Source organism: Salmo salar, chromosome ssa26, assembly GCF_905237065.1.
Source record: "Salmo salar chromosome ssa26, Ssal_v3.1, whole genome shotgun sequence".
Classification (NCBI taxonomy): domain Eukaryota; kingdom Metazoa; phylum Chordata; class Actinopteri; order Salmoniformes; family Salmonidae; genus Salmo; species Salmo salar.
Window position 1 is genome coordinate 46,073,680 of NC_059467.1, and position 27,584 is coordinate 46,101,263.

Genomic DNA, 27,584 nt, shown 5'->3' on the forward strand with positions numbered 1-27,584 from the left:
ACTGACTGACTAAATGATTACCTAACTAACTAACTGACTGACTAAATGATTACCTAACAAACTAACTGACTGACTGACTAAATAATTACCTAACTAACTCACAAAATGATTACCTACAAACTAACTCACTGACTGACTAAATGATTACCTAACTAACTGACTGACTAACTAAATGATTACCTAACTAACTCATTAACTGACTGACTAAATGATTACCTAACTAACTAACTGACTGACTAAATAAATGATTACCTAACAAACTAACTCACTGACTGACAAAAGTATTACCTACAAACTAACTAACTGACTGACTAAATATTAAGTACTGACTAAGTATTTGTTTTATGTGGTTCGGGCTGGTTGTGTTTATAGGAGGGTGTTTGATTTATTATTCCGGGGTTTTGGGCACTGTTCTATGTTTATGTATTTCTATGTTTAGTCTAGTCATTTGTATTTCTATGTTTAGTTTATTGGGGGTTGGACTCTCAATTGGAGGCAGGTGTTTTCTAGTTGCCTCTGATTGAGGGTCCTATAAATAGGTATGTGTTTGTATTAGTATTTTGTGGGAGATTGTGCTGTGTATAGCTTTGTGCCTTACCGGCCTGTTATTAGTCATTGTGTTTTTTTGTGTACGTGTTTGTTTTGGTTTACCTTCTCTGTCCTTAATAAAAAGAAGATGAGTGCACATATTCCTGCTGTGTTTTGGTCCACTCTACCCTATGACAACCGTGACAGAATCTCCCCACAAACACGGACCAAGCAGTGGAGGAAAGAGCAACAGGTGGACTGTCGGGAGTTTTGGACTTGGGAGGAAATTCTGGCCGGAGAGGGTCCATGGAGGAAGTCTGGTGAGGACCGGGAACGCTACTGGGGAACACGGCTGGCTAGGAAGCCGGAGAGGCACCCCCAAGACATTTTTTGGGGGGGGCACACGGGTAGTTTGGCTGGGCCAGGCAGTAGACCTAAGCCAGCTCCCCGTGCTTTTTATGAGAAGCAGGTGGAAAAGAGAGCGCCGGAGTACGCGGAAGTGCGCATGATTTCGCCCGCTCTACGCACGGCAACCATCAGGCAGCCCAGTTCGCCCTGTGCCAGCACTTCGCTTGTGCAGGGCTACTAGTTCCATCCAGCCAGGACGGGTTGTGCAGGAAGTGCGATCGAGACCGCCAGTGCGTCTCCACGGCCCGGTATATCCAGTATCAACACCACGCACCAGGCCTCCAGTGCATCAGCCCAGTCCAATTCAGCCTGTTCCCGCTCCTCCCACTAGCCTTGAAGTGCGTGCCTCCAGTCTGATACCTCCAGTACCAGCACCACGCACTAGGCTTCCAGTGCATCAGCCCAGTCCAGGATGTCCTGTTCCCGCTCCTCGCACTAGCCTTAAAGTGTGTGTCTCCAGTCTGGTACCTCCACTACCAGCCCCACGCACTAGGCTTCCAGTGCGTCAGCTCAGTCTTGAGCTTCCGACGACAGTACTCCGTCCAGAGTGTCCGAAGACAGTGCCCCGTCCAGAGTGTCTGAAGATAGTGCCCCATCCAGAGTATCCGGCAACAGTACCCCGTCCAGAGTATCCGGCAACAGTACCCCGTCCAGAGTATCCGGCAACAGTACCCCATCCAGAGTATCCGGCAACAGTGTATAGTCCGGAACCGAGTGAGACGGCCTACAGTCCGGAACCGAGTGAGACGGCCTACAGTCCGGAACCGAGTGAGACGGGCCTACAGTCCGGAACCGAGTGAGACGGGCCTACAGTCCGGAACCGAGTGAGTCGGCCTACAGCCCGGAACCGAGTGAGTCGGCCTACAGCCCGGAACCGAGTGAGTCGGCCTACAGCCCGGAACCGAGTGAGTCTGCCTACAGCCCGGAACCGAGTGAGTCGGCCTACAGCCCGGAACCGAGTGAGTCGGCCTACAGCCCGGAACCGAGTGAGTCGGCCTACAGCCCGGAACCGAGTGAGTCTGCCTACAGTCCAGAGCTCCTAGAGTCCAGAGCTCATAGAGTCGTCCTACAGTCCAGAGCTCATAGAGTCGTCCTACAGTCCAGAGCTCATAAAGTATAGTACAGGGTCTACAGTGACGTGTCAGGCCGAGGTATTTGGGAGGAGTGGACTGGTCAGGGGGTGGTTTTAGGCCCGAGCCTAAGCCACCTCCAATGTAGAAGGTTTGGGGGGGGTGTATGCACGAGTGTCGTCGGTGACGGCAGCCACCCTCCCTTCCCTCCCTTTAGTTTAGGGGATTTATTTTGTTTTGGGGTTATTTTGTTTATTTGTGTGAGGTGCATCCAGGGTCTGCACATTTGGGGGGGGGGTACTGTCACGTCCTGACCAGTAGAAGGGGTTATTTGTTATTGTAGTTTGGTCAGGACGTGGCAGGGGATATTCGTTTTATGTGGTTCGGGCTGGTTGTGTTTATAGGAGGGTGTTTGATTTATTATTCCGGGGTTTTGGGCACTGTTCTATGTTTATGTATTTCTATGTTTAGTCTAGTCATTTGTATTTCTATGTTTAGTTCATTGGGGGTTGGACTCTCAATTGGAGGCAGGTGTTTTCTAGTTGCCTCTGATTGAGGGTCCTATAAATAGGTATGTGTTTGTATTAGTATTTTGTGGGAGATTGTGCTGTGTATATCTTTGTGCCTTACCGGCCTGTTATTAGTCGTTGTGTTTTTGTGTACGTGTTTGTTTTGGTTTACCTTCTCTGTCCTTAATAAAAAGAAGATGAGTGCACATATTCCTGCTGCGTTTTGGTCCACTCTACCCTACGACAACCGTGACTAACTAACTAACTAAAGCACAGTCCCCTTTGAATGGTTCTGGTTAGGGCCAGGAGTTGTTCCTGACCATGTTACTGGACCAGGAAGGAATAACTCCGGGCCCTAGTTAAAGGCTACAGCACCCCTAAGGCCTAGGAATTTGTCCTGGTTGATTTGAGAGTCTAAGGTCATTATTGACATAAACAGCTTGGAACTCTGGGGCTGCGTCTCAAATGTAACCCTATTCCCTATATATAGTGCACTACTTTTGACCAGAGCCACATGGACCCTGGTCAAAAACAAAAGCAATGCAGTATAAAGGGAATAGGATGCCATTTTGAATACACTCAGGAACTTTGGTTTGAAATACTAGAAGTCACCTCAGAGCCAAGTCACCTCTACTCCAACGCCCAGAGTAAAGAGACACTCCATTAAACAACCCTTAGTAAACCCTGGTCAACATCATAACAACATTATTACACATGACGGCCCTCAAATAATATGGAACGTGTATTCAGAGACATTTGCATTTTTTATCTTCATCATCAGTGCCAAGTCAGGCGGCTAGCAGAGTAATTTTTATAGAGAATTTCAATTATTATGTTTTTCTCTCTCCATTTGAATTCCATTTGAATGTAGTTATTGTAATTGCTAGAGATGGCATGGAACCAGTGCTGAAGCAATTCTGAAGCAGTTCTGAACCAGATCTAAAGAAGTTCTGAACCAGTTCTGAACCAGATCTAGAGAAGTTCAGAACCAGATCTAGAGAAGTTCTGAACCAGTTCTGAACCAGATCTAAAGAAGTTCAGAACCAGTTCTTAAGAAGTTCTGAACCAGTTCAGCTCTTCACACCTCATATCTTTCTCCCATATACTGCACTGCTATGAGGTGCATGTTATCCATGCAGGAATTGAACCCACGACCTGGCTGCTGCCAGAACAACACTCTCACCAACTGTGCTGTACATCACAGTAGAGTACCTCTCTCTATGGCTCCAGTCAGACCCATCATGAAGCCGGCGGTGTGGTAGAGAGGCAGGTAGATGTAGATGACATCATCAGAGGCCACACCTGAGATGGCCTGCATAGAGGAGGCCATGTACAGCCTCTCATGTGTGATGACCGCAGCCTTCGGCAGACCTGAGGACGAGACACCAGGAAGGGCAGGAAACAGACAATCAAGGCTGATGTAAATCTCAAATGGTACCTTATATCTTTGACCAATCAGAGTTGTGCTATCTAAGAATATTTACCTGTCTGGCATAAACATCAGTAGTATTCTGTTTAATTCACACGACAGGGCTGACCAGAGTCATACTGTACTGGTCTGGACATCAGTAGTATTCTGTCTAATTCACCCTACAGGGCTGACCAGAGTCATACTGTACTGGTCTGGACATCAGTAGTATTCTGTCTAATTCACACTACAGGGCTGACCAGAGTCATACTGTACTAATATGGACATCAGTAGTATTCTGTCTAATTCACACTACAGGGCTGATCAGAGTCATACTGTACTGGTCTGGACATCAGTAGTATTCTGTCTAATTCACACTACAGGGCTGACCAGAGTCATACTGTACTGGTCTGGACATCAGTAGTATTCTGTCTAATTCACACTACAGGGCTGATCAGAGTCATACTGTACTGGTCTGGACATCAGTAGTATTCTGTCTAATTCACACTACAGGGCTGATCAGAGTCATACTGTACTGGTCTGGACATCAGTAGTATTCTGTCTAATTCACACTACAGGGCTGACCAGAGTCATACTGTACTGGTCTGGACATCAGTAGTATTCTGTCTAATTCACACTACAGGGCTGATCAGAGTCATACTGTACTGGTCTGGACATCAGTATTATTCTGTCTAATTCACACTACAGGGCTGACCAGAGTCATACTGTACTAATATGGACATCAGTAGTATTCTGTTTAATTCACACTACAGGGCTGACCAGAGTCATACTGTACTGGTCTGGACATCAGTAGTATTCTGTCTAATTCACACTACAGGGCTGACCAGAGTCATACTGTACTGGTCTGGACATCAGTAGTATTCTGTCTAATTCACACTACAGGGCTGATCAGAGTCATACTGTACTGGTCTGGACATCAGTAGTATTCTGTCTAATTCACACTACAGGGCTGACCAGAGTCATACTGTACTGGTCTGGACATCAGTAGTATTCTGTCTAATTCACACTACAGGGCTGACCAGAGTCATACTGTACTGGTCTGGACATCAGTAGTATTCTGTCTAATTCACACTACAGGGCTGACCAGAGTCATACTGTACTAATATGGACATCAGTAGTATTCTGTTTAATTCACACTACAGGGCTGACCAGAGTCATACTGTATTGGTCTGGACATCAGTAGTATTCTGTCTAATTCACACTACAGGGCTGACCAGAGTCATACTGTACTGGTCTGGACATCAGTAGTATTCTGTCTAATTCACACTACAGGGCTGATCAGAGTCATACTGTACTGGTCTGGACATCAGTAGTATTCTGTCTAATTCACACTACAGGGCTGACCAGAGTCATACTGTACTGGTCTGGACATCAGTAGTATTCTGTCTAATTCACACTACAGGGCTGACCAGAGTCATATTGTACTGGTCTGGACATTTTATTTTTCACATTGTTCTTTCTAGCACACTTCCTGCAACTATGCTGGATGCATAACCAGGCCAGTCCAGTCCAGCTTGTTTTGGCCCAGCTTACCTGTAGTTCCTGACGTAAAGATGTAGAGGGCAGGGCTCTTTAAGGTGACCTTTGACCTGAGCTGTGGGTCTAGAGGTTGATCTGAGGACTGCTGTATCCTGCTGCTGCTCAGAGTATTCACGCCCTCCGTCACACACTTCTCCTCCTCCTCACCCAGCACAAACACACTTACACTCTGCTCCCTCAGGGTGGGGAGCACCTCCTCTACCGCTCTACGCAACTCTGGGGGGAGAAGAGAGGGAGGCACATAGACAGAGCAAGCATGAGACAGAATCCTATTCATTCTGGCCTGTGCACTACTAGCACTGCCTCCCACTAGCTGCATAGAGGGAAAGGATGATACCTAGATTTTTACCTTGTAAGCTTGGGAATTCGATCCAGCACCCTTCAGTTACTGGCCCAACGCTCTAACCACTAGGCTACCTTCCGGCTACTGGCCCAACGCTCTAACCACTAGGCTACCTTCCGGTTACTGGCGCAACGCTCTAACCACTAGGCTACCTTCCAGTTACTGGCCCAAAGCTCTAACCACTAGGCTACCTTTCGGTTACTGGCCCAACGCTCTAACCACTAGGCTACCTTTCGGTTACTGGCCCAACGCACTAACCACTAGGCTACTTTTCGGTTACTGGCCCAACGCTCTAACCACTAGGCTACCTTTCGGTTACTGGCCCAACGCTCTAACCACTAGGCTACCTTTCGGTTACTGGCCCAACGCACTAACCACTAGGCTACCTTTCGGTTACTGGCCCAACGCTCTAACCACTAGGCTACCTTTCGGTTACTGGCCCAACGCTCTAACCACTAGGCTACCTTTCGGTTACTGGCCCAACGCACTAACCACTAGGCTACCTTTCGGTTACTGGCCCAACGCTCTAACCACTAGGCTACCTTTCGGTTACTGGCCCAACGCTCTAACCACTAGGCTACCTTTTGGTTACTGGTCCAATGCTCTAACCACTGGGCTACCTTTCGGTTACTGGCCCAACGCTCTAACCAATAGGCTACCTGCCGATCTAGACACCATAGGTCTCTAAACTAGTTATTGTAGGTATATTAATTATTACTCAAAATAGATGTATTAACAATAATATTGTAAACAGCAACACCAAGGTAAGTGGGCTGGGCTTACCTGAAGCAGCCAGGAGCACGTTGGTTCTGCAGCAGGTGAAACAGTGCAATAAGGACTTGGACCTGATGTTGTAGTTGAGCAGAGCAGCTGTACATCCAAGTTTAGCCAGGGCCAGCCAGATAAACACATACATGGGCTCGTTACCCATGAAGAGGGCGACAGTGTCCCCTTCCTTCACGCTGGCGTGCTGTGAGAGCGCCCGGGCCAACTTGTTGCTCTGCTTGTCAACATCCCGGTATGTATACGAACTCTTCTCGAATACAATAAACTGTTTGTTGGGGTGTTTTTTGACCTTATCGAGAAAACAGTCCAGCATGCTGTAGAACGGTTTGCTCCTCTTGATTCTGTTCATTCGGAACCCGAGTACGATGCAAGTCACTGTGTAGTGCAGGTCCTGCATAAGGTAAGGATTTCTGAGATAAAGGAAGAGTGGCAGTATAGCCAATCCTGCCAATATGGTATATAATAACACGTACATATTGAAAGCTAAGGTCTACTTCTTTGTGATTGTCAATAAAAGGTGTCTCCTTCTTGGCCGTGCTGTTTAAGAAAGTAACGGGTTATTGCAACACCTCCAGTCCACAACTCTCCACGACCTTTGGACGCATGTAGGTGTGAAATCCCCAACAGCCAATGGCTTTGCGAGGAATATAAAGTAAGGAAGTAGCAGGCTATTCTATTCTAATTATGACCATGGCAGTGACATTAGACAGACACCTCTAGGGCATTGACCTCCATGGGCAGATTTCTTTGCCTATTTGGCCAGTCAAACTTTTTTTTCAGGGTGCACAATGAAAATGATCTGGATAATAATGGGCCGGCCCTATGAATTTCTTTTAAAATGGGCCCTATGTTAGTGTCAAAGGAATTATTTTATCCCCATGATAATAATTAACAATCAATAAGCCTTGACTAATTCCCAAGGTTTGAAAGACACTGGGTAAAGAATAATTAGGCAAGGACTCAGCTTTCTGCAAAAGGTCTGTACAGTTTATTCAGAGAACGTTCTTCCGAACATTAACAAAGAAGTTCATTTTGTCCTCTCTCCCCGCTCACACCTCCACACAAACAGTAGATAACCTACGCACATACATACCCACAAACAGTAGGTGAATAGTATCCCTCCCCGGACTTCCCACCACTGTTAATCACTATCCAGTGCTGCCTGTTCCTTTCCCCCAAGATTAGGAGAACCTTGAAGGCTACTCCCGGTCTCTTCACACACACATGTCTACAATTCCCTTAGGCCCACTAATCACACACACACACACACACATTTCTCTCCCTTCCGGGTCTCTACTAGACCTTACGGGACTAACGTTCAGTACTTTAATTATTTATTACCCATGCTACATAACTACTAATTAATAATGGATTCTTTATTCATTTACCTTTATTATATAATTCTCTTATCAGTTACAAATTCCGGAGCTGATTTCTGGTCCCAGTTTACCCCTGCTGACCTCTATCCATAGATCTATATAATTTCGCCTTGTTTGAGAGTAGACATTGTATTATGTTATGGCCTGTGTGTGTCACGTCCTGACCCTTGTAAGATGTCATTTTCTATAGTAGAGTAGGGGGTGTTTTGGGGTGTTTTTCTAGGTTATTATTTCTATGTGGTCTTTTGGGTTGATCTCCAATTGGAGGCAGCTGGTCCTCGTTGCCTCTAATTGGAGATCATATTTAAGTTGGGGTTTTTTTCTATTGTGTTTGTGGGTAGTTGTTCTCCGTTTAGTTGTATGTTTCCTGACGGAACTGTTTGCTGTCGTTTTTGTTTCTTTGTGAAGTGTTTCGTTTTTTCATTAAAGAATAATTATGAGCACTCAACACGCCGTGCTTTGGTCCCCTCTATACGACGCACATTACAGAACTACCCACCACAAAAGGACCAAGCAGCGTGCCCAGGAGCAACAGAAATGGACCTGGGAGGAAATTCTGGATGGAAAAGGACCCTGGAGGCAGGCTGGGGAGTATCGCCGTCCGAGGGAGGAGATTGAGGCAGCTAAAGCGGAGCGGCGTCATTATGAGGCGCTGTACCAACAACGAGGCAAGGGCGAGAGACAGCCCCCCAAGAAATTGTGGGGGGGGGGGGGGCACACGAGGAGATTAGCAGAGTCAGGTTGGAGACCTGAGCCAACTCCCCGTGCTTACTGTGGGGGGCAAGTGATCGAGCAAGCACCATGTTATGCTGAGAAATGCACTGTGTTGCCAGTGCGCAGCTACAGCCCGGTGCGCTCGGTGCAAGCTCCTCACAGGTGCCATGCTAGAGTTGGCATTGAGCCAGGAAGGAGTATGCCTGCTCAGCGTTCCTGGTCTCCGGTGCGTTTTCTCGGTCCAGGTTATCTACGCACGGTAACCCCAGTTCGCCAACACAAACCTGTGCGACCTGTCACAACGCCTCGTACCATACGCTCCAGACCTCCAGTGCGCGTCCACGGCCCAGTATACCCTGTGCCTGCTCCGCACACCCGGCCTCCAGTGACGTTCCCTAGTCCAGAACTCTCAGCGACGTTCTCTAGTCCGGTGAGACCTATTCCAGCTCCACGAAAGAAGCCTCCAGTGATGATCCATGGCGCGGAACCTGCAGTGATGATCCATGGCACGGAGCCTGCAGCGACGGTCCCCAGTCCAGAACCTCCTGAGACGATCCCCAGTCCGGAGCCTCCAGCGACGCTCCCAAGTCCGGAGCCTCCAGCGACGCTCCCCTGTCTGGAGCCTCCAGCGACAGCCTGCCTCAAGGGTCCTTTACCATCCCAAATCTCCTCCCAAGTCCATTCCTCCAGATACTCCTTACCACACTGCTTGGTCCTTTTTTGGTGGGTGATTCTGTCACGGCTGTCTGAAGGATCGGACCAAAATGCAGCATGTTTGTAGTTCCACATCTTTATTTATTCGTGAAACGTAATGCAATACACTAATTACTTGAACTAACAAAAACAACAAACCGTGACGAAGAGAGAACACACTACTCAAAATATAATCACCCACAAAAACAGGTCGAACAAACATCAGCTTAAATATGACCTCCAATTAGAGACAACGACAACCAGCTGCCTCTATTTGGAGATCATACCAAACAAAACCAACATAGAAATACAAAAACAGACAAACACCTCCTGACTTACTCTACCATAGAAAATAACAACTTACTATGGTCAGGACGTGACAGTGGGGCTGTAACAGCATAGGCAGTGTCGTGTCTTTGGCTATGCCGGATTAAGTGATATGACATGCTAACTTATAAAATGATTTCTCTGTAATTAATATTACCTGATTAAGCTAATCATGTAAATGTAATTAACTAGAAAGTCGGGGCACCACGGAAGAACGTTTATAGAGCCGTTATCTTCCGAATAAACTCTTAAAATACTTTGTAATATTTTACATCGATAGCAGTCAATATTAACCCTTGTTTTATTTTCAGTCTCATAATGAAAGTTGTAAATTCTTGGTTATCTTCACGAACCCTGGCTAACAAGTTGAATCAGCAATACAAAATTGGGTTTAATTATTTATTTACTAAATACCTAACTAATCACACAGAATTACAAATACACAGAATACAATGATGTCATACAGAAAACGTCCTGGTGGACGGAACCTGTATGAAAGCTAGTTACACAAAGGAAAGGGGTTGGGCTTGAATGAAAGAGCGGGAAGATTTAGGAACACAGAAACAGCAGCTATGCTATCGTAAATACATTATCTTAAGCATTCTAAATTACCGCCCATTTGGAAAAGGAAAATGCAATAAATATTTACTCTGAGCTGCGCTTCGGTAGATTGGTCGTAGATGCTGGCCGGATTGGCCAACAGATCTCCCTGTTTTCGGAAGAATGTCAATGGTGGTCCATTGGATACGTGGTGGTATCTTCGTCTGGTTGTTAGACTGGATCCGTCGTCCGTCCTTTCCTAACCCACGTTAGCAGCGGCCGCTGCTAACTCAACGGCTAGGAAGTAGCACTTCTGTAGTGAATAAGCTCAAAGTTCATACCAGTTCATACCAGAGCTCACGCCGAGGTTGGCTTAGTTCTGTACTTGACATGTGTGTCCTTCTAACGTAGAGGCTGCAGACCTCCCGTACTGGAACAACCTGGTTATCTTTTCGTCAAAGTATTATATAGTGGAGAGGGGGAGGGAGGTGTTTCATCGTTTATAACCCCTGTCTCTTCACAGGGTTGGGCCACTGATCGAGCAGGGCACTTTCCTTATGAAAACCCAAATCTCTCATTCGGAAGCTAAAATTACATTTCATCTCCTAACAAACATTTTCAATATCAAACATTTCAATTGCATAACAATTCCATGTGACTCTGATAACTAGAGGGTGCATACTTTCTCAGATACAGTTTATGTCGTCCTGTCATCAGTCATAATGTCTCAGATGACAACCGAACTGACATACATACTCATTACGTTCCCAAGCATATTTCCAACTGGTTTTATTAACAAAATATGTGGTACCTTTCCCCATTTGTTTGATGTTCCCAGACTCTCTATATTTAACACAGGCTATTCAAGTCCTTCAGTAGATTCAGAGAGGGGAAGTGGTAAAAGGTATTTATGGGGGGGGGTCATAAACCTTACCCACAGGCCAACGTCATGACAGTCCCCCCAGGTTGGGTTCAATCTTGCGATTAACCTGCATGTTATAACCCAACATAAAAATGAACGTGGGTTGTCCTAGTTGTGGATCATCGTTGTGGTCCCCATCTGGCGGTCGACCCGGGTAGGGTGTCTGCAAATGAAGAAATCCGCTCCAAGGCTGGGCAGTAGATGTCCAGTTGGTGGTTGCTATTGCAGTCCCCCCTCTGGTGGTCGACCCGGGTAGGGTCTCTGCAAATGAAGAAGTCCGTTCCATGGCTCGGCAGCGGATGTCCGGATTGGGATCGCCGTTCCGGACCCGTCGTCTGGTCGTCCAGACTGGAATATCTGGGCAGTAACATAGGCAGATGTTAACAACGCACACACACTCATTTCCCCCCAAATGAGCGGCGTTGTGGCACTAACTGATGGTTGTATGGGGGAGTTGTTTATGGCTCTATCACTTTCTATGTGCCGAAGAAAATGAAACAAAATGAATGAAAGCATAAACAAAACAAAATATAGTTATGCCACCGTAATCATCTAATTGGACTGTATTCTATCTACGTCCATGGTCTTGGCAAAATGACCCTATCATGGCATTGTCTAATGTCATATCTAGGGCTTTCCTAATTTGCGGGGTGGCGCTTAGGGTACTATCCTAAGTTGACAACTATATGATAAGTCTACAGCTGTAAGGCACTAGTTTTGGGCAGTCTACAGGATGAGCTATGGACTTCTGGTTAGAAAACTGGTGAGTGCTGTAGAGTCAAAGGCCTAGAAGTAAATGTTCAACTTTACTAAGGCTGGTATTTTGCTTGGACCCTTAAGTGATCCTAGCATAAATCCTAATTGGATGTTCCGTTGTGCATGTGCGTTTATGCTTACACAATCGCGCATGTCAAGGGAAGAAAACCAAGTATCCTGGCAGATTACAACTTGTTCAGAATGAGTCTGACGTAGTCAGGTAATTTTCAGGTCAATGCCTGGAGGTCTGTCAGAATTGGTGTCAAGGGAGTCTGTAGTAGTTTTCTACAAGTCACTGTGTCTTCCACTATTGTAGTGGCAGTAGGTATGAAGTCAATTTCATAGCTATGTTATCCACGGAGGAGCTAACCTCACGACGGAAGTACTCTAAGTATTAGACCAGTCGTACGTGGTGTGATCATGGTTCATGACTTCTAATAATTTTCTCCTGAACGGAGGGTTCTATTTATTAGTGGCATGTGTTAACCATTGGAAGAGTGCAATGGAGATTCCCTTCCCCGTGTTGCACTCTGAGTGACTCCTATGTCGCTATTATCAATAGCAATTTAACTTGTGAGGTTACTAATCCTCTTACTGAGTGTTGCTGGACTGACTGTGGTATTGGTACTGGTATTCAAGGGGTCCAGTTGTCCTACCGATTTATTCTGAAATATTATCTACCGGAACACATGATTGGAGCATATTACTAGTTGTATTGTAGTTGAACCTACACATTTCAAGGAATGATTATTGTTGCCATTTGTTTTGGAGGTGGACAAGTCCATTGGACTTCCTTTACGACCAGTGTGGTACACCTCAGTACTATCTTAGACGTGTTCTAAGATAATCCCCGTCTAGGGGCCTGTCTGCTCCTCACTGTTCTCATAGGGGAGTTTACAACTAGATTTGATTTATGCTCTGGCGGCCTCGTACGGTGTTTTCCGTAGCCTCGACCCCCCCACCGGCCTCAATGAGGCTCATCATGGGTCTGGGCTACTATTCCCCCCCTTTGTGTCTCGGGACCCCCCACCAGCGGGTGGTGTTGGTGACCGAGGCGCAAACGAAAAGGTCGGACCCTATGTACGAGTTGTCAGTGGCCGCGTTATTATGAGAATGGCTGTAACCTTTCAACCAAATCTCCTGGTGTTTGTGCTTCAACACCCTCAGTGGCTGTCGAGGTCTGTCAGTCACCACCGCGTCCGCGTGTGGCAACCTCTTCAGTACCTGCAAACTGAGACGAGGATATCGGTCTGTGATATCGCAAAGTGTTTCACCAGTGGGAGTCATCGGGTCAGTTGCTGGACTGACGCCATTAGTGTCATTGTAAGGGGTGACAGTCCCCAACAAAGCGGAAGGTGTATCATCGGAAGCAGAGTGTACTCTGCGCATCAATGTTTTTCTTGCTGAGACGGCCGCAGTGCTTGCGGAAGTGTCCAAAGGGCAAGAGAAGTTCATCTCAACTACCGTATTGCACGACTGCAAGGAGGAGGGAAGTTGCTCATTCACAGAGACAGCTGGCTCGAAATCATGAAAAGAATGGTCAATCAGATTGGCTGATGGAATGTGTCGAGATATCGTAATATCTCCTTGGATCGGATTCTGCACCAAGAGGTTTCTAAATGTCTTTTCCCAAAGGGGTGCTTTCGACAGATACCCCTCGTGAAGGACTGCGTTGCAGCTAGCGTTAGGGGAAGACAGTGTGGTCAGTGGAAAAGGCACTGTGGCCTGTGACCATACCTGGTTGGTTTTCCAATCCATCAATGGGAGTAACCGATCCATCAAGTCTGCTCCAAGTAGCAGGGTTACAGTTTCGAGGCTGGTAACATACACAGGGTGAACGAGCGATACGTCCTGGAAGTGTAGTTTCAGCATGACTCTCAATGTGAGAGGCGAGGTAGTCTGAGTGACCCCTCGAAGTTTAGTGTCGCATCGTTCCACTTTTAACCAACGTTTAGTTGGCTTCAAAGCCCTTTTGAGATCATCAAACAATGTTTGAGAGATGAGTGATATTGTCGCACCCGAATCAATTAGCGCATGACAAGTTAAGCAGTCCTCCAGGACTGTTTCCAGGTATGGCCGTTTAGATTCGTGGTTAGTGGACATATTCCCCACAAAGTGGAGTGGTCGTTCGCAACGACGTGATGTGCCATTTCTGTTCAAGGTGGAAGCAGATTGACTTTTCCGATTTTGAGTGGGCTTGGCTTTAACGAAGCGTTTGACCTTTTTCTTTGCAACTTTTGTATCAGAGTCTACAGACAAAGCCCTGGGGCTTGTTGCTTGATCAAGCGGGCCCTGGATAGGGTCTTGAATGAGAGCGGGAGAAATTTGAACTTTAACGTCCTTGCTATGGGTGTTAATTTCTGCGGACCTGGTGTCCGGTAATTCCCCGTCTAGTCCTTGTGACTTATCTTTTACCCTTTTCTCAAATTGTTCTCGCTTAAGTTCTTCCCGTAGTGGGACTTCTGGAGAACATTGGTCTACGTTTTGATCGTCCTTCAACCCTTTGTTACCCTTGTGCTCTGACACTTTTTGTGGGTTGGGTGCAGGAACGTAGCGAACGGGTCGATTGTAGCGGTAGTCATGTTGATGGCTACGTACTTTACAGTTATTTCGACCGCGGAGGTTATTGGAATCATGGTTTCGTGGTAGAAACTGTTGTGGTGCGTCATCTCTCGGCGCTCCAATACCTGATAATGCACCCTCTAACTGGAGTGAGTGCTCCTGGTCAAACTTCAAAACCGAGTGGTCAGGGCTCTTAGCGTTGTGAACTTTTGATGCCTCAAAAGCTGTGCTTGCAAGCTCTCTGAGTTGTAAGATAGGCAAGCCAACGTGGGCTGCAGGGCCCAAGTAGGTAATGAAGGTGGGATACATGTTCGACAGAAACATTTGTTTGAATGGTAACAGCTCTTCCATTCCTGTTTCCGTGAGTAGGCCAAAGTAAGCTGAACGAAGCCTATGATAGAAAGCTTGTGGGTGTTCGTTCCGAGCTTGTTTGACGGTGTTAGCCAGTGAGCTATCGTGTTTGCGAGTCGCAGAACCACTGAATTAATATCCACTAATATCAAAGCTGTGGCAAGTTTAGCGTAGTCATTTAGCACGTGTTGCTGTTGTAGGCGAATGAACCTCGTCACGTGTCTATTCGACGTTCGCTTCAATAGGTAAACCCTGTCAGAACCCGTAGCATTCGGGTAGCCACCCAACGCGTCCTCTATGTCAGCTAGGAACGTCTCAGTATCGTTTGGCTGACCTGGAACGGGGTCAAAGGTGGGGAAATTCTTGACAAGTTTGTCAAGGTATTCCGCGCCATCCTGGCTTCATCCTGTGGAGAAATTGGGGCCGACAGGCCAAGAGGAGAAGCCAAGCTTTGGCTTTGTTGGCCAAGAGGCTCCATATTACTCAGTGCCGAATGGCCAAGAGGAGAAGACTGAGGGACACCTGATGGAGGCAATGTCTGAAACCTATCGTCTTCACTCCTTTGAGTACCGGACTCCGGTTGCTTGGATGGGTAGTCATGCTGTAGAGCGTGACCATTCTGGACTTCCTCCAGATGGTACCTAAGGGTGGTCTTCTGCTGCATTGCAGAGTCCACTTGAGCGCTTAGAGTACCAATTTTGGACACGTGAGTGTCACACCTGCTCCTTTCGGTCTCAAACTTATCTGTCATGGTTTGCAGATAGAGGTCTCGAGTACGGAGCGAGAGATTCAGTGATGAGATTTCCTTTGCTTGCTTAGAAATCAATATTTCCATCCTCATCACCTGAGTTCTCTCATCATTCATTTGGTCAGCGACTTCAATAAGTTCTGATGATTTGTCATCCAACTTTGTCATTGTGTTCATCAACTGATCGTCTTTGGTCTGCAGAATTTGGAGTAGAACATTGTTACCTTGAGTAACGTTCAACAAAACTGCCTGCATGTTATGGAATTGCGTGCTCCTGTTTGTAGATAACTCAACAGATTTATCTAGTTTGGCGTGGACTACCTCGTATTTAGTTTTGGCTAAATCGAGTTGTTCCTGCAGATGACGATTTTGTTGGAGAGTTTGTGCTCGTTCATCGTCATAAGTATTTGCAATTACTTTTAATTGTTCCGATTTCAAACGCAGTTCCTCGACTAGCATAATGTTTTCATTTCCTGCTTTTGTCAATAGTTGCTCAGTTCTCTCCACCTGTGCCCTCATGTTAGCCATGTCTTGCACGTGCTTCAGCTGTGCACTGTGGTATTGGACCGATGCCAACCTTTGATGGCGATACACAAGTGCTAAAATGGAGAGAACAGTCACAAAGCCTGTATTTGATGGTTGATTTTGGAGAGCGTTCGCAATTTCGGCTGTTGTTTTTCTAATGGCATAATTAGGGTTGGTATCACTGCTGAGGTCAGAGATCAATCCTTTTATGGGTGGAGGTTCACTAATTAGCGGAGGAGTGGTGACCACCTCCTTTGGTAGCTTGCACATTATTAGAAAAATGTAGAGGAAAAATGTTCCTATTTTTTTTTAAATGTTTGGGTTTGGAATTCATTGGAAGCTGCAAAGACAAGTTTAATCTATTTATAGATGTTGACGAACCATCAGTACTGTACCAGTAATGTGGAAGTTGGACGTGAATGAATTTGCAAAAGCAAATTGACTTAATTAATCAATGCCAATGATTAATCCTACCTGGGTAGGCTATCTGGGTATTAAACTTGAATTAACCTGAGGTTGCTCAATCCAGGTTAATATGGGAAGTTTAAAAGTGTCTCATTTGATTGCAAGAACATTAAGGTATGTTCAACAATTTAACTTATTAAATTGAATGAGATGATAATCCATACAATCTCCATTGATTGGATATCATAAGTGTAAACAGTAGATCAAATGTTGGGAACACTCCCCACTATGGTACACTTCTTCCTTGGGCCGAAGCCACATGGGATTCCCGCTGGGCGGGACTTCTGTCAGTACTGGATTACTGAATGGGTTTTGCAAAAACCAAATTTTACTGATAGATCCATTTTAATGATAAATCAAACCTGTATATGCTATTTGGGATTTAAGCTTTAATTAACCTGAGAGGTTTATTCATCTAGGTTAAATGTGGAAAATTTAAAAAGTGTCTCATTTGATTGCAAGAACATTAAGGTTTGTTAAACAATTTAACTTATTAAATTGAATGAGATGATAATCCATACAATCTCCATTGATTGGATATCATAAGTGTAAACAGTAGATTAAATGTTGGGAACACTCCCCACTATGGTCCTTGGGCCGAAGCCACATGGGATTCCCGCTGGGCGGGACTTCTGTCAGTACTGGATTACTGAATGGGTTTTGCAAAAACCAAATTTTACTGATTGATCAATTTTGAATGATAAATCAAACCTGTATAGGCTATATGGGATTTAAACTTGAATTAACCTGAGAGGTTTATTCATCTAGGTTAATGTGGAAAAAGATTACAATGTCTCATTTAGAAAACTCATCAATTTGGATATTATTTAAACTTGAGAATGTAAATCTGGCAATTTCACTTATTAGTTCAATTGAAAAAGACATCGATATCCGTCTGGATATCACGAGTAACGACTTGAGTGTCACCTGACTAATTATTTGAAGGAAAGTATTGGTGACTTCTTCAGAGGGCACACACTGAAATCAAACGGAAGTACCCAGGGCGGGACTTTCGTTCCGCAAGTCGGATGACTTACAATGTGGCACAAAACAAATTGGCTGTTTTCCCTTTTTTTTTTGTTTTGCTTAGCATCTCGAGCAAGCTAATGCTACTTTATGCCTGAAAAATGCTCAACATAGGATTCCCTTGGCAAGGGAAAGGTTTTACTTATAACGTATTATGTTCAAACCCTTTTCGGCGATATTTGACGATGTTTTAACCGGAACTCGCGGGAAACAACGAATTGCACCGTGGTCTACTCGCATCGAAACGCGAGAGACAGAGAGATACTTATCGCTGGTCAAGCTAATCTCTCCTAAATTTCAATCGGCTGGCTCTTTGTCCTCGCTCGAGAAATTAATAATGACCTAGCCAACACGCGTCTGAAACGCGAGAGGCAGAAATACTTAGCGTTTGGCCAAACGCGCTATTTCTCAGATAGCTTTATCAGCCATCATACATACATGTATAGTTTATGCTACCCACTGACTACGTCAGAGCACAACACGGAGGCTATTCTCCGGAACACACACGCACCAATATTTCCAGTCTACAATTCCCATAATGTATATAATCAACTTGGTATATTATGTAATCTGCTTTTCAATTTTCTATATGCTGAATCAAAATGAAACCTTCATCCTATTTTAGATTCCTCGCACGGGGGCTCCAAATGTCGTGTCTTTGGCTATGCCGGATTAAGTGATATGACATGCTAACTTATAAAATGATTTCTCTGTAATTAATATTACCTGATTAAGCTAATCATGCCTGTCCTGTTGGGAGAGTCAGAAGGCTCAAACATACATTTTTATTACATTGTAATAAATCTCAGCAACACCGTTCAATCACTGTCTCTGTGTTTATGGCTGTGGGTTTTACATTAGACCATGGCTTCATAAATACATCAATAAACATATCAGTTTTCATTCTTTTATTTCCTATTTCTGTTAAAGGGTTTCATTGTTGACCCATGACTTCTACCATACACCAGGGGTATTCAAATCCACCAGGGCCAGACTACTGCTGGTTTTCTGTTCCACCTGATCATTAATTGCACCCACCTGGTGTCCCAGGTCTAAATTAATCACGGATATGAAAAATTGATTTTAATAAAAGCAGTGGAACTGTCTGATGCCCAGATATGAATTTGAGGGTGGTACACAGCCACTATCTCTGCCCTGGTCAAGGTGTAGGCTCTACATAGATGTAAAATCTGCTCTCTGACCCCTGGTCAAGGTGTAGGCTCTACCTAGTCTATATAGATGTAAAATCTGCTCTCTGACCCCTGGTCAAGGTGTAGGCTCTACCTAGTCTATATAGATGTAATATCTGCTCTCTGACCCCTGGTCAAGGTGTAGGCTCTACCTAGTCTATATAGATGTAAAATCTGCTCTCTGACCCCTGGTCAAGGTATAGGCTCTACCTAGTCTATATAGATGTAATATCTGCTCTCTGTTGCTGACAGATAACGCAGGTAGCTGCAGTATGTACTTTTGACCAGGGTCCTATTTCCTGTATAGTGAACTACTTTTGACCAGGGTCCTATTTCCTGTATAGTGAACCACTTTTGACCAGGGTCTAATTTCCTATATAGTGAACTACTTTTGACCAGGGTCCTATTTCCTGTATCGTGAACTACTTTTGACCAGGGTCCTATTTCCTGTATAGTGAACCACTTTTGACCAGGGTCTAATTTCCTATATAGTGAACTACTTTTGACTATCTGGCCCTTAGGGCTCTGGTCAAATGTAGTGCACTATACATGTATAGGGAAAAGGGTCCCATTTGGGATGCAGTCCTACTCGATAATCAAACAGTTATCATCCAGCCAGTTGTTGCTGTGCTGTTGCTGAGAAACCCCAACTGGAGGAATGAGGCCCCTGGTCGAGGACTGCTCAGAAACCCCAACTGGAGGAATGAGGCCCCCGGTTGAGGACTGCTCAGAAACCCCAACTGGAGGAATGAGGCCCCCGGTCGAGGACTGCTCAGAAACCCCAACTGGAGGAATGAGGCCCCCGGTCGAGGACTGCTCAGAAACCCCAACTGGAGGAATGAGGCCCCGGTCGAGGACTGCTCAGAAACCCCAACTGGAGGAATGAGGCCCCCGGTCGAGGACTGCTCAGAAACCCCAACTGGAGGAATGAGGCCCCCGGTCGAGGACTGCTCAGAAACCCCAACTGGAGGAATGAGGCCCCCGGTCGAGGACTGCTCAGAAACCCCAACTGGAGGAAGGAGGCCCCCGGTCGAGGACTGCTCAGAAACCCCAACTGGAGGAAGGAGGCCCCCGGTCGAGGACTGCTCAAAAACCCCAACTGGAGGAATGAGGCCCCCGGTCGAGGACTGCTCAAAAACCCCAACTGGAGGAATGAGGCCCCCAGTCAAGGACTGCAGAGATAGCTTTCCCTTAAATGGCACCCTATTCCCTATATGATAGTGTACTCCTTTTCACCAGGGTTCATAGGGATCTAGTCAAAAGTAGTTCACTATAGGGAATAGGGTGCAATTTTGGGATGCTCTTAGAACTGTCTGGATACCAGATAACAGTTATTACTGACTAAAACAGGCTGGACTGGATACCAGGTAAGTTATTACTGACTAAAACAGGCTGGACTGGATACCGGGTAACAGTTATTACTGACTAAAACAGGCTGGACTGGATACCAGGTAACAGTTATTACTGACTAAAACAGGCTGGACTGGATACCAGGTAACAGTTATTACTGACTAAAACAGGCTGGACTGGATACCTGGTAACAGTTATTACTGACTAAAACAGGCTGGACTGGATACCTGGTAACAGTTATTACTGACTAAAACAGGCTGGACTGGATACCAGGTAACAGTTATTACTGACTAAAACAGGCTGGACTGGATACCTGGTAACAGTTATTACTGACTAAAACAGGCTGGACTGGATACCTGGTAACAGTTATTACTGACTAAAACAGGCTGGACAGGAAATGCAGTCTTCTGGCAGTAACGAGAGTAGTTACTGTGCTTCTGAAATTATTATGATAGTTTTTTTGGGTGAAGAGTTTTTATAGAAAATGTTTTACCACGCTGACGGATACTCCTCTCCTCTGTTTAAACAAGAACTATTACAGTCGCTGGGACGAAGAGTGGCACTGTTTGCACAAAGGTTCACTAATATAAACACAAAAATTGAAACACAACATGCAACAATTTCAATGATTTTATTGAGTTACAATTCTTATGAGGAAATCAGTCAATTGAAATAAATTCATTAGGCCCTAATCTATGGATTTCACATGACTGGGCAGGGGCGCAGCCATGGGTGGGCATAGGAGGGCATAGGCCCACCCACTTGGGAGCCAGGCCCAGCCAATCAGAATTAGTTTTTCCCCACAAAAGGGCTTTATTACAGACAGAAATACTCCCAAGTTTCATTAGCTGTCCGGGTGGCTGGTCTCAGACGATCCCGCAGGTGAAGAATTAGGGCTGGCGTGGACTAAAACAGGGAGGGACTAAGTAATGCTCATTTTTGTTTTCCGTTGCAAAACATTTTTGAAACGTTTTCCATTGCATGCCCTAATGAATAGGACCCAGGAGTAGTATCACCACAGATCTGTTCACAGCTTGATGATGCCTGCCACTATGGAGCTGTAGATCTGGCCAGTCATTGGTGTGTAACTCTGCTTTCTCTCCTGTAGGATGTACAGAGGGTCTGTGATGCTGGCCGGGTCGAAACCTTCCTCCACTAACCTCACCTTCATCTGCTTGAAGGTCCCCGTCACCTCCACCGCATTCTGGATGGGGGTGGAGAGACAGACAGACAGAGAGAGACAGAAGAGAGACAGAAGAGAGACAGAAGAGAGAAAGAAGAGAGACAGAAGAGAGACAGAAGAGAGAGGGGGCGTAGAGAGACATGTAAACACACACAGGCTTTTAGCTCAGTGGACTATTCACTATTCATCTCCAGGGAGAGATCTGTCAGGGAGAATAGAACATTACAAAAACAATGAATTTAGCATTATAGATTGGTTTTATTTTTACATTTAAGATTTATTTAACGAGGCAAGTCAGTTAAGAACAAATTATTTTTTACAATGAGGGCCTACCCACGGCCAAACCCGGACGACACTGGGCCAATTGTGCGTCGCCCTATGGGACTCCCAATCACAGCCGGATGTGATACAGCCTGGATAGTATAGATGTAATATAAGGAAGGAAGACTTTTGAATAGTTACCTGGATGCGTATGAAGCGGGGCCGTGCATACACCGGTAGGTAGCTGGCTACATGGCTGAATGTTTTGTTGCCGTCAAACTGTTCTCCCCCCTTCACCGTGACGGCAGCCATTCCTATCCTCCCCTCGTTGCCTTGGAGACAGAACACAACAATCCCTCATTCCAACAACTAAACAACCAGAACGCATCATACTGTGACATGGAACCCAAACCGGCTGCGCATGCGCCATCGTGCGCTATCGTGCATAAATTCATTTTGTCCCCCTACACCAAAAGCGATCACGACACGCATGTTAAAATATCAAAACAAACTCTGAACCAATGACATTAATTTGGGGACAGGTCGAAAAACATTAAACATGTATGGCAATTTAGCTAGTTTGCCTGCAATTGTTAGCTAATTTGTCTTATTTAGCTAGCTTGCTGTTGCTAGCGAATTTGTCCTGGGATATGAACATTGAGTTGTTATTTCACCTGAAATGCACAAGGTCCTCCACTCCGCCAATTAATCCACACATAAAACGGTCAACTGAATCGTTTCTAGTCATCTCTCCTCCTTCCAGGATTTTTCATCTTTGAACTTATATGGTGATTGGCATCTAAACTTTCATAGTATTACCACAACCGGCAACACAGTTCGTCTTTCAATCACCCACGTGGGTATAACCAATGAGGAGATGGGTACCTGCTTCTATAAACCAATGAGGAGATGGGAGAGGCAAGACTTGCAGCGTGATCTGCGTCACCAATAGAAAGGACTTCTATTTTAACACAATAGAAAGGAGTTCTATTTTAGCCCTTGGCAACGCAGACGCTCACTGGCGCGTGCGAGCAGTGTGGGTGCAATAATTGAATAACATGGATTTCAAAATGTATTTTGTGACGCTGGTTACTTTGTGTGTTGAATGTGAAAAAGATGTTTGCAATGGGAAGCAATAGTTGTACATTTCAATTGGGAAATGCTTATAGTGATGGTTGTGTTTTTGTATTCTTATGATTGGGACCTATTGGTTTATTATGTCAGAGTGAATGGACTGCTTACCCTGTAAAACCCTCTGCAGTCTAAGCCCTGTCTAATGGATGGGGGGGCGTTCTACTAAGCTATATGGAATTGTTTTAAGAAGGTCATACCAAGGATAATTTCAAAATTTGATTTTGAATTTTAAGACCCCTTGAAGTATAAAAAAAAAAAGATAGAAAAAACTGATTTGATGTAAAAGTGAATTTGTCCTTATTGCTATTAGCCCATACAAACACATTGAATAACAAGTTTGTTCTGAAGTGCTTGTCCTATTGGTCTGACAAACATCGCTCTAGCTCAGTCACCTTTCACTGCAGATGCAGAAGTGCGACATCGGGGGATGTGGTGGATTGAGACGCCAATGCAAGATATCTCTAGTTTAAACTGACAGATTATTATGGGGATTTCTGTACTATGTTAATTTGATTTTAAGGTAAAGGTTAGGGTTCCCTGCTACTTGGATTAAGGTTAGGGTTAGATTTACCTGGTACATGGATTAAGGTTAGGGTTAGATTTACCTGGTACTTGGATTAAGGTTAGGGTTAGATTTACCTGGTACTTGGATTAAGGTTAGGGTTAGATTTACCTGGTACTTGGATTAAGGTTAGGGTTAGATTTAACTTCTACTTGGATTAAGGTTAGGGTTAGATTGATCTGGTACTTGGATTAAGGTTAGGGTTAGATTTACCTGGTACTTGGATTAAGGTTAGGGTTAGATTTACCTGGTACTTGCATTAAGGTTAGGGTTAGATTTACCTGGTACTTGGATTAAGGTTAGGGTTAGATTTACCTGGTACTTGGATTAAGGTTAGGGTTAGATTTACCTGGTACTTGGATTAAGGTTAGGGTTAGATTTACCTGGTACTTGGATTAAGGTTAGGGTTAGATTTACTTGGTACTTGGATTAAGGTTAGATTTACCTGGTACTTGGATTAAGGATAGGGTTAGATTTACCTGGTTCTTGGATTAAGGTTAGGGTTAGATTTACCTGGTACTTGGATTAAGGTTAGGGTTAGATTTACCTGGTACTTGAACACCGTAGACATTTGCCTCTTGGACAAAGTCTATCAGGGTGAGGATGTCAGCTACTTCAGTTGTGGCCACATTCTCTCCCTTCCACCTGTAGGGGTCAATACAACTCCACTAAATATAATATAATATGTTCTCTCCCTTCTACCTGTAGGGTCAATACAACTCAACTAAATATAATATAATATGTTCTCTCCCTTCCACCTGTAGGGGTCAATACAACTCAACTAAACATAATATGTTCTCTCCCTTCTACCTGTAGGGGTCAATACAACTCAACTAAATATAATATGTTCTCTCCCTCCACCTGTAGGGGTCAATACAACTCAACTAAATATAATATAATATGTTCTCTCTCTTCCACCTGTAGGGGTCAATACAACTCAACTAAATATAATATAATATAATATGTTCTATACCTTCTACCTGTAGGGGTCAATACAACTCCACTAAATATAATATAATATGGTTCCATATATTTGTAATGCCATACTGTAGGTCAGGACATGTACCTGAATGTATCTCCGACTCGATCCTGAAAGTAAATAAAGTTGTCCTGGCCTATCTTCAGCAGGTCTCCACTGTTAAAGTACAGATCTCCTTTCTGAATCACGTCTCTCAGTCTCTTCTTCTCTGTCTGCTGGCTGTTAGCGTATCCAACAAAAGGAGCGATGTCTGTGATCTTGGACACCAACAGTCCTGTCTCACCTTCAGGAAGACAAACGCACACACACACACACACACACCATAATGTATACCCACACCAACATTCCTGTCTCTTCCTTAGGGAAAGGGTCAAACCCCCACACATGAATAGCATAATGTACATTGAGATAGGTGTGATTTTCAGGTCGTTATTGTACACCAGAATGTGTCCACAATAACCTCCCTGGTTAAATAAAGGCCAACACTAACACACCTATGAAACAGCATCTCACCTTTAGGAGCTTCTACACACAGTCCGGTAGAGTCTCTGATTGGTTCATCTCTCTCTGTGTCGTATTTAATCAGAGCATAAGGAAACAGCTTCTATAAGAGAGACAGGAGAGACACCTCTATGACATCACTGTGATAAAGACACGGAATTTCAGTTGATGTTCGGACCCCAACCCTGATAAAATGTCCAATGTAAGAAGTACTACCTTTACCAATTAATACAAATAAAAGTGTCTAGCTATCTTAAGATAAATGTACTAACTGTGAGTCTGGATAAGAGCATCTTCTAAATGATTCAAATGTCATATAAATGTAGAGGGAAGCATGATATCTCAGTAGAGTTGGAGTCAATTCCATTTCAATTCAGTAACTGAAATTAAATGGAATTGTCCCCAACCCTGGTTCTTTTAGGAGTCAGATCTTCAGGCCCCTTAGTCATAAAGTGTCTCAGAGTAGGAGTGCTGATCTAGGATCCAGTTTATCCTTTTAGATCATAATGAATAAGGTTTCGTGAACAGGGATCATCACTCTGAGAGGCATTATGAATCCGGGCCCAGGACACAGGGCTGTTCAGGAGTCAGTCCTTACCCGGTGTAGGTAGTTGACTCGTCCGATAGCTCCTATCTTCCCGGTGTAGTTGATCAATCCCACATTGCCCTCAGTTGAAGCATAAAACTCCCTCACGTAGATGTTCCCAAAGCGGTTCAGGAATTCCCTCCATATCTCTGCTCTCACACCGTTACCAATGGCCAGCCTGACGTTGTGCTCTCTGTCGTTGTCTCTCTGCAACGTTGGGAGAAAAACACAAACATTCATCTTTTACATGCTTTTATTTTTTGTATGTCAATCAGTTCAGACGTCCTTTGTCCTCCTCTTGTCGTGTCCCGTGTGTATGTATATATATTTTCTTTGCATATCTTTTTACATCTTTTTTTTCTAAAAACTCAACCTCAAAACACTCTCCTGCAACCCGCCTCACCAATTAAAAAAAAAAAGTATTATTTACCTCATCTGAAATCCACAACAGAAGCTAGCCAGAGGTTAGCCAGTTCACTGGCTAACGTTGGAGTTCAGCTAGCCACGGTTAGCGGTCCTCAGCTATCCACTAGCTTGAAAAGCTATCGCCAGTTTTTGTACAGCGCGACTCAGACCAGAGCATATCGGACCTATTCTCTCTCCATATCCCCGGTTTTCTACCGCAGGCTCTGGACATTTCCACCTGGATCTTGCAGTTAGCTAGCTGCTACCTGAGTGACTATTGGCAACGTCGGTCCCGGAGTTAACATAAATTATTCCGGAGCTAGCCAGCTGAAGAGTTCCATCAGCCACTACTGGGCTATTCCGGAGCTAGCCAGCTGAAGAGTTCCATCAGCCTCTCCTGGGCTACAATCACCTATCCGGACCCGTTTTACTGCCGATGCGGAGCCCCATCGGGCCTTCTCGACTGGACCACCGACGTTATCTGCCCGAGGGAGTTATCCAACTGGCCCCTCCGTCGCGACGTAACCTGATCGCCCATCTGCGGCCGGCTAATCGTTAGCTGTCTTATCGGCTGCTATCTGAATAGGTCTATCGGACAATTTTCTTGGGCCACTATAACTAACTATTTTGCCAATTGGACTGGTCCCCCCTACCACACAGAACCCCACGAATCTACAGACGGAAACGCACGAGGTGGCTAAAAACAGACCTCCCTCCATCTTCTACCAGCTTGCTACCTATGGCTCGGCTAGTTATCTAATTCTCACTGGACCCTTTGATCACTCGGCTAAGCATGCCTCTCCTTAATGTCAATATGCCTTGTCCATTGCTGTTCTGGTTAGTGTTTATTGACTTATTTCACTGTAGAGCCTCTAGCCCTGCTCATTATACCTTATCCAACCTCTCAGTTCCTCCACCCACACATGCTATGACATCTTCTGGTTTCAATGATGTTTCTAGAGACAATATCTCTCTCATCATCACTAAATGCCTAGGTTTACCTCCACTGTATTCACATCCTACCATACCTTTGTCTGTACATTATACCTTGAAGCTATTTTATCGCCCCCAGAAACCTGCTCCTTGTTCTCTCTATTCCGGACGTCACAGACGACCAATTCTTATAGCTTTTATCCGTACCCTTATCCTCATCCTTCTCTCTTCCTCTGGTGATGTAGAGGTGAATCCAGGCCCTGCAGTGCCTAGCTCCACTCCTACTCCCCAGGCGCCCTCTTTTGATGACTTCTGTAACCGTAATAGCCTTGGTTTCATGCATGTTAACATTAGAAGCCTCCTCCCTAAGTTTGTTTTATTCACTGCTTTAGCACACTCTGCCAACCCGGGTGTCCTAGCCGTGTCTGAATCCTGACTTAGGAAGTCCGCCAAAAACTCTGAAATCTTCATCCCTAACTACAATGTTTTCAGACAAGATAGAACGGCCAAAGGGGCGGTGTTGCAATCTACTGCAGAGAGAGCCTGCAGAGTTCTGTCCTACTATCCAGGTCTGTACCCAAACAATTTGAACTTCTACTTTTAAAAATCCATCTCTCTAAAAACAAGTCTCTCACCGTTGCCGCCTGCTATAGACCACCCTCGGCCCCCAGCTGTGCTCTGGACACCATATATGAACTGATTGCCCCCCCATCTATCTTCAGAGCTCGTGGTACTAGGTGACCTAAACTGGGACATGCTTAACACCCCAGCCATCCTACAATCCAAGCTTGATGCCCTCAATCTCACACAAATTATTAATGAACCCACCAGGTACCACCCCAAAGCCGTAAACACTGGCACCCTCATAGATATCATCCTA

At 45.0% G+C, this 27,584-nt stretch overlaps 2 protein-coding genes across 2 annotated transcripts in view; both read right to left on the reverse strand.

Moving 5' to 3' along the window:
- The window catches only part of LOC106587894 (very long-chain acyl-CoA synthetase), a 29,598-nt gene extending 22,418 nt beyond the window's left edge, over positions 1–7,180 (reverse strand). The window contains exons 1-3 of the mRNA XM_045708334.1: positions 6,610–7,180; positions 5,478–5,699; positions 3,728–3,886 (exon numbers count right to left, since the gene is read on the reverse strand). Of these exons, the coding sequence (XP_045564290.1) occupies positions 3,728–3,886; positions 5,478–5,699; positions 6,610–7,087 (859 nt within the window). The 5' untranslated portion in view covers positions 7,088–7,180. The remainder of the gene's footprint in view (positions 1–3,727; positions 3,887–5,477; positions 5,700–6,609) is intronic.
- Positions 7,181–20,775: 13,595 nt separating this feature from the next.
- Positions 20,776–27,584, reverse strand: part of s27a2 (Very long-chain acyl-CoA synthetase) — a 45,125-nt gene continuing 38,316 nt past the window's right edge. Inside the window, exons 5-10 of the mRNA NM_001141797.1 lie at positions 25,379–25,573; positions 24,793–24,883; positions 24,367–24,562; positions 23,848–23,945; positions 21,806–21,936; positions 20,776–21,364 (exon numbers count right to left, since the gene is read on the reverse strand). Of these exons, the coding sequence (NP_001135269.1) occupies positions 21,188–21,364; positions 21,806–21,936; positions 23,848–23,945; positions 24,367–24,562; positions 24,793–24,883; positions 25,379–25,573 (888 nt within the window). The 3' untranslated portion in view covers positions 20,776–21,187. The remainder of the gene's footprint in view (positions 21,365–21,805; positions 21,937–23,847; positions 23,946–24,366; positions 24,563–24,792; positions 24,884–25,378; positions 25,574–27,584) is intronic.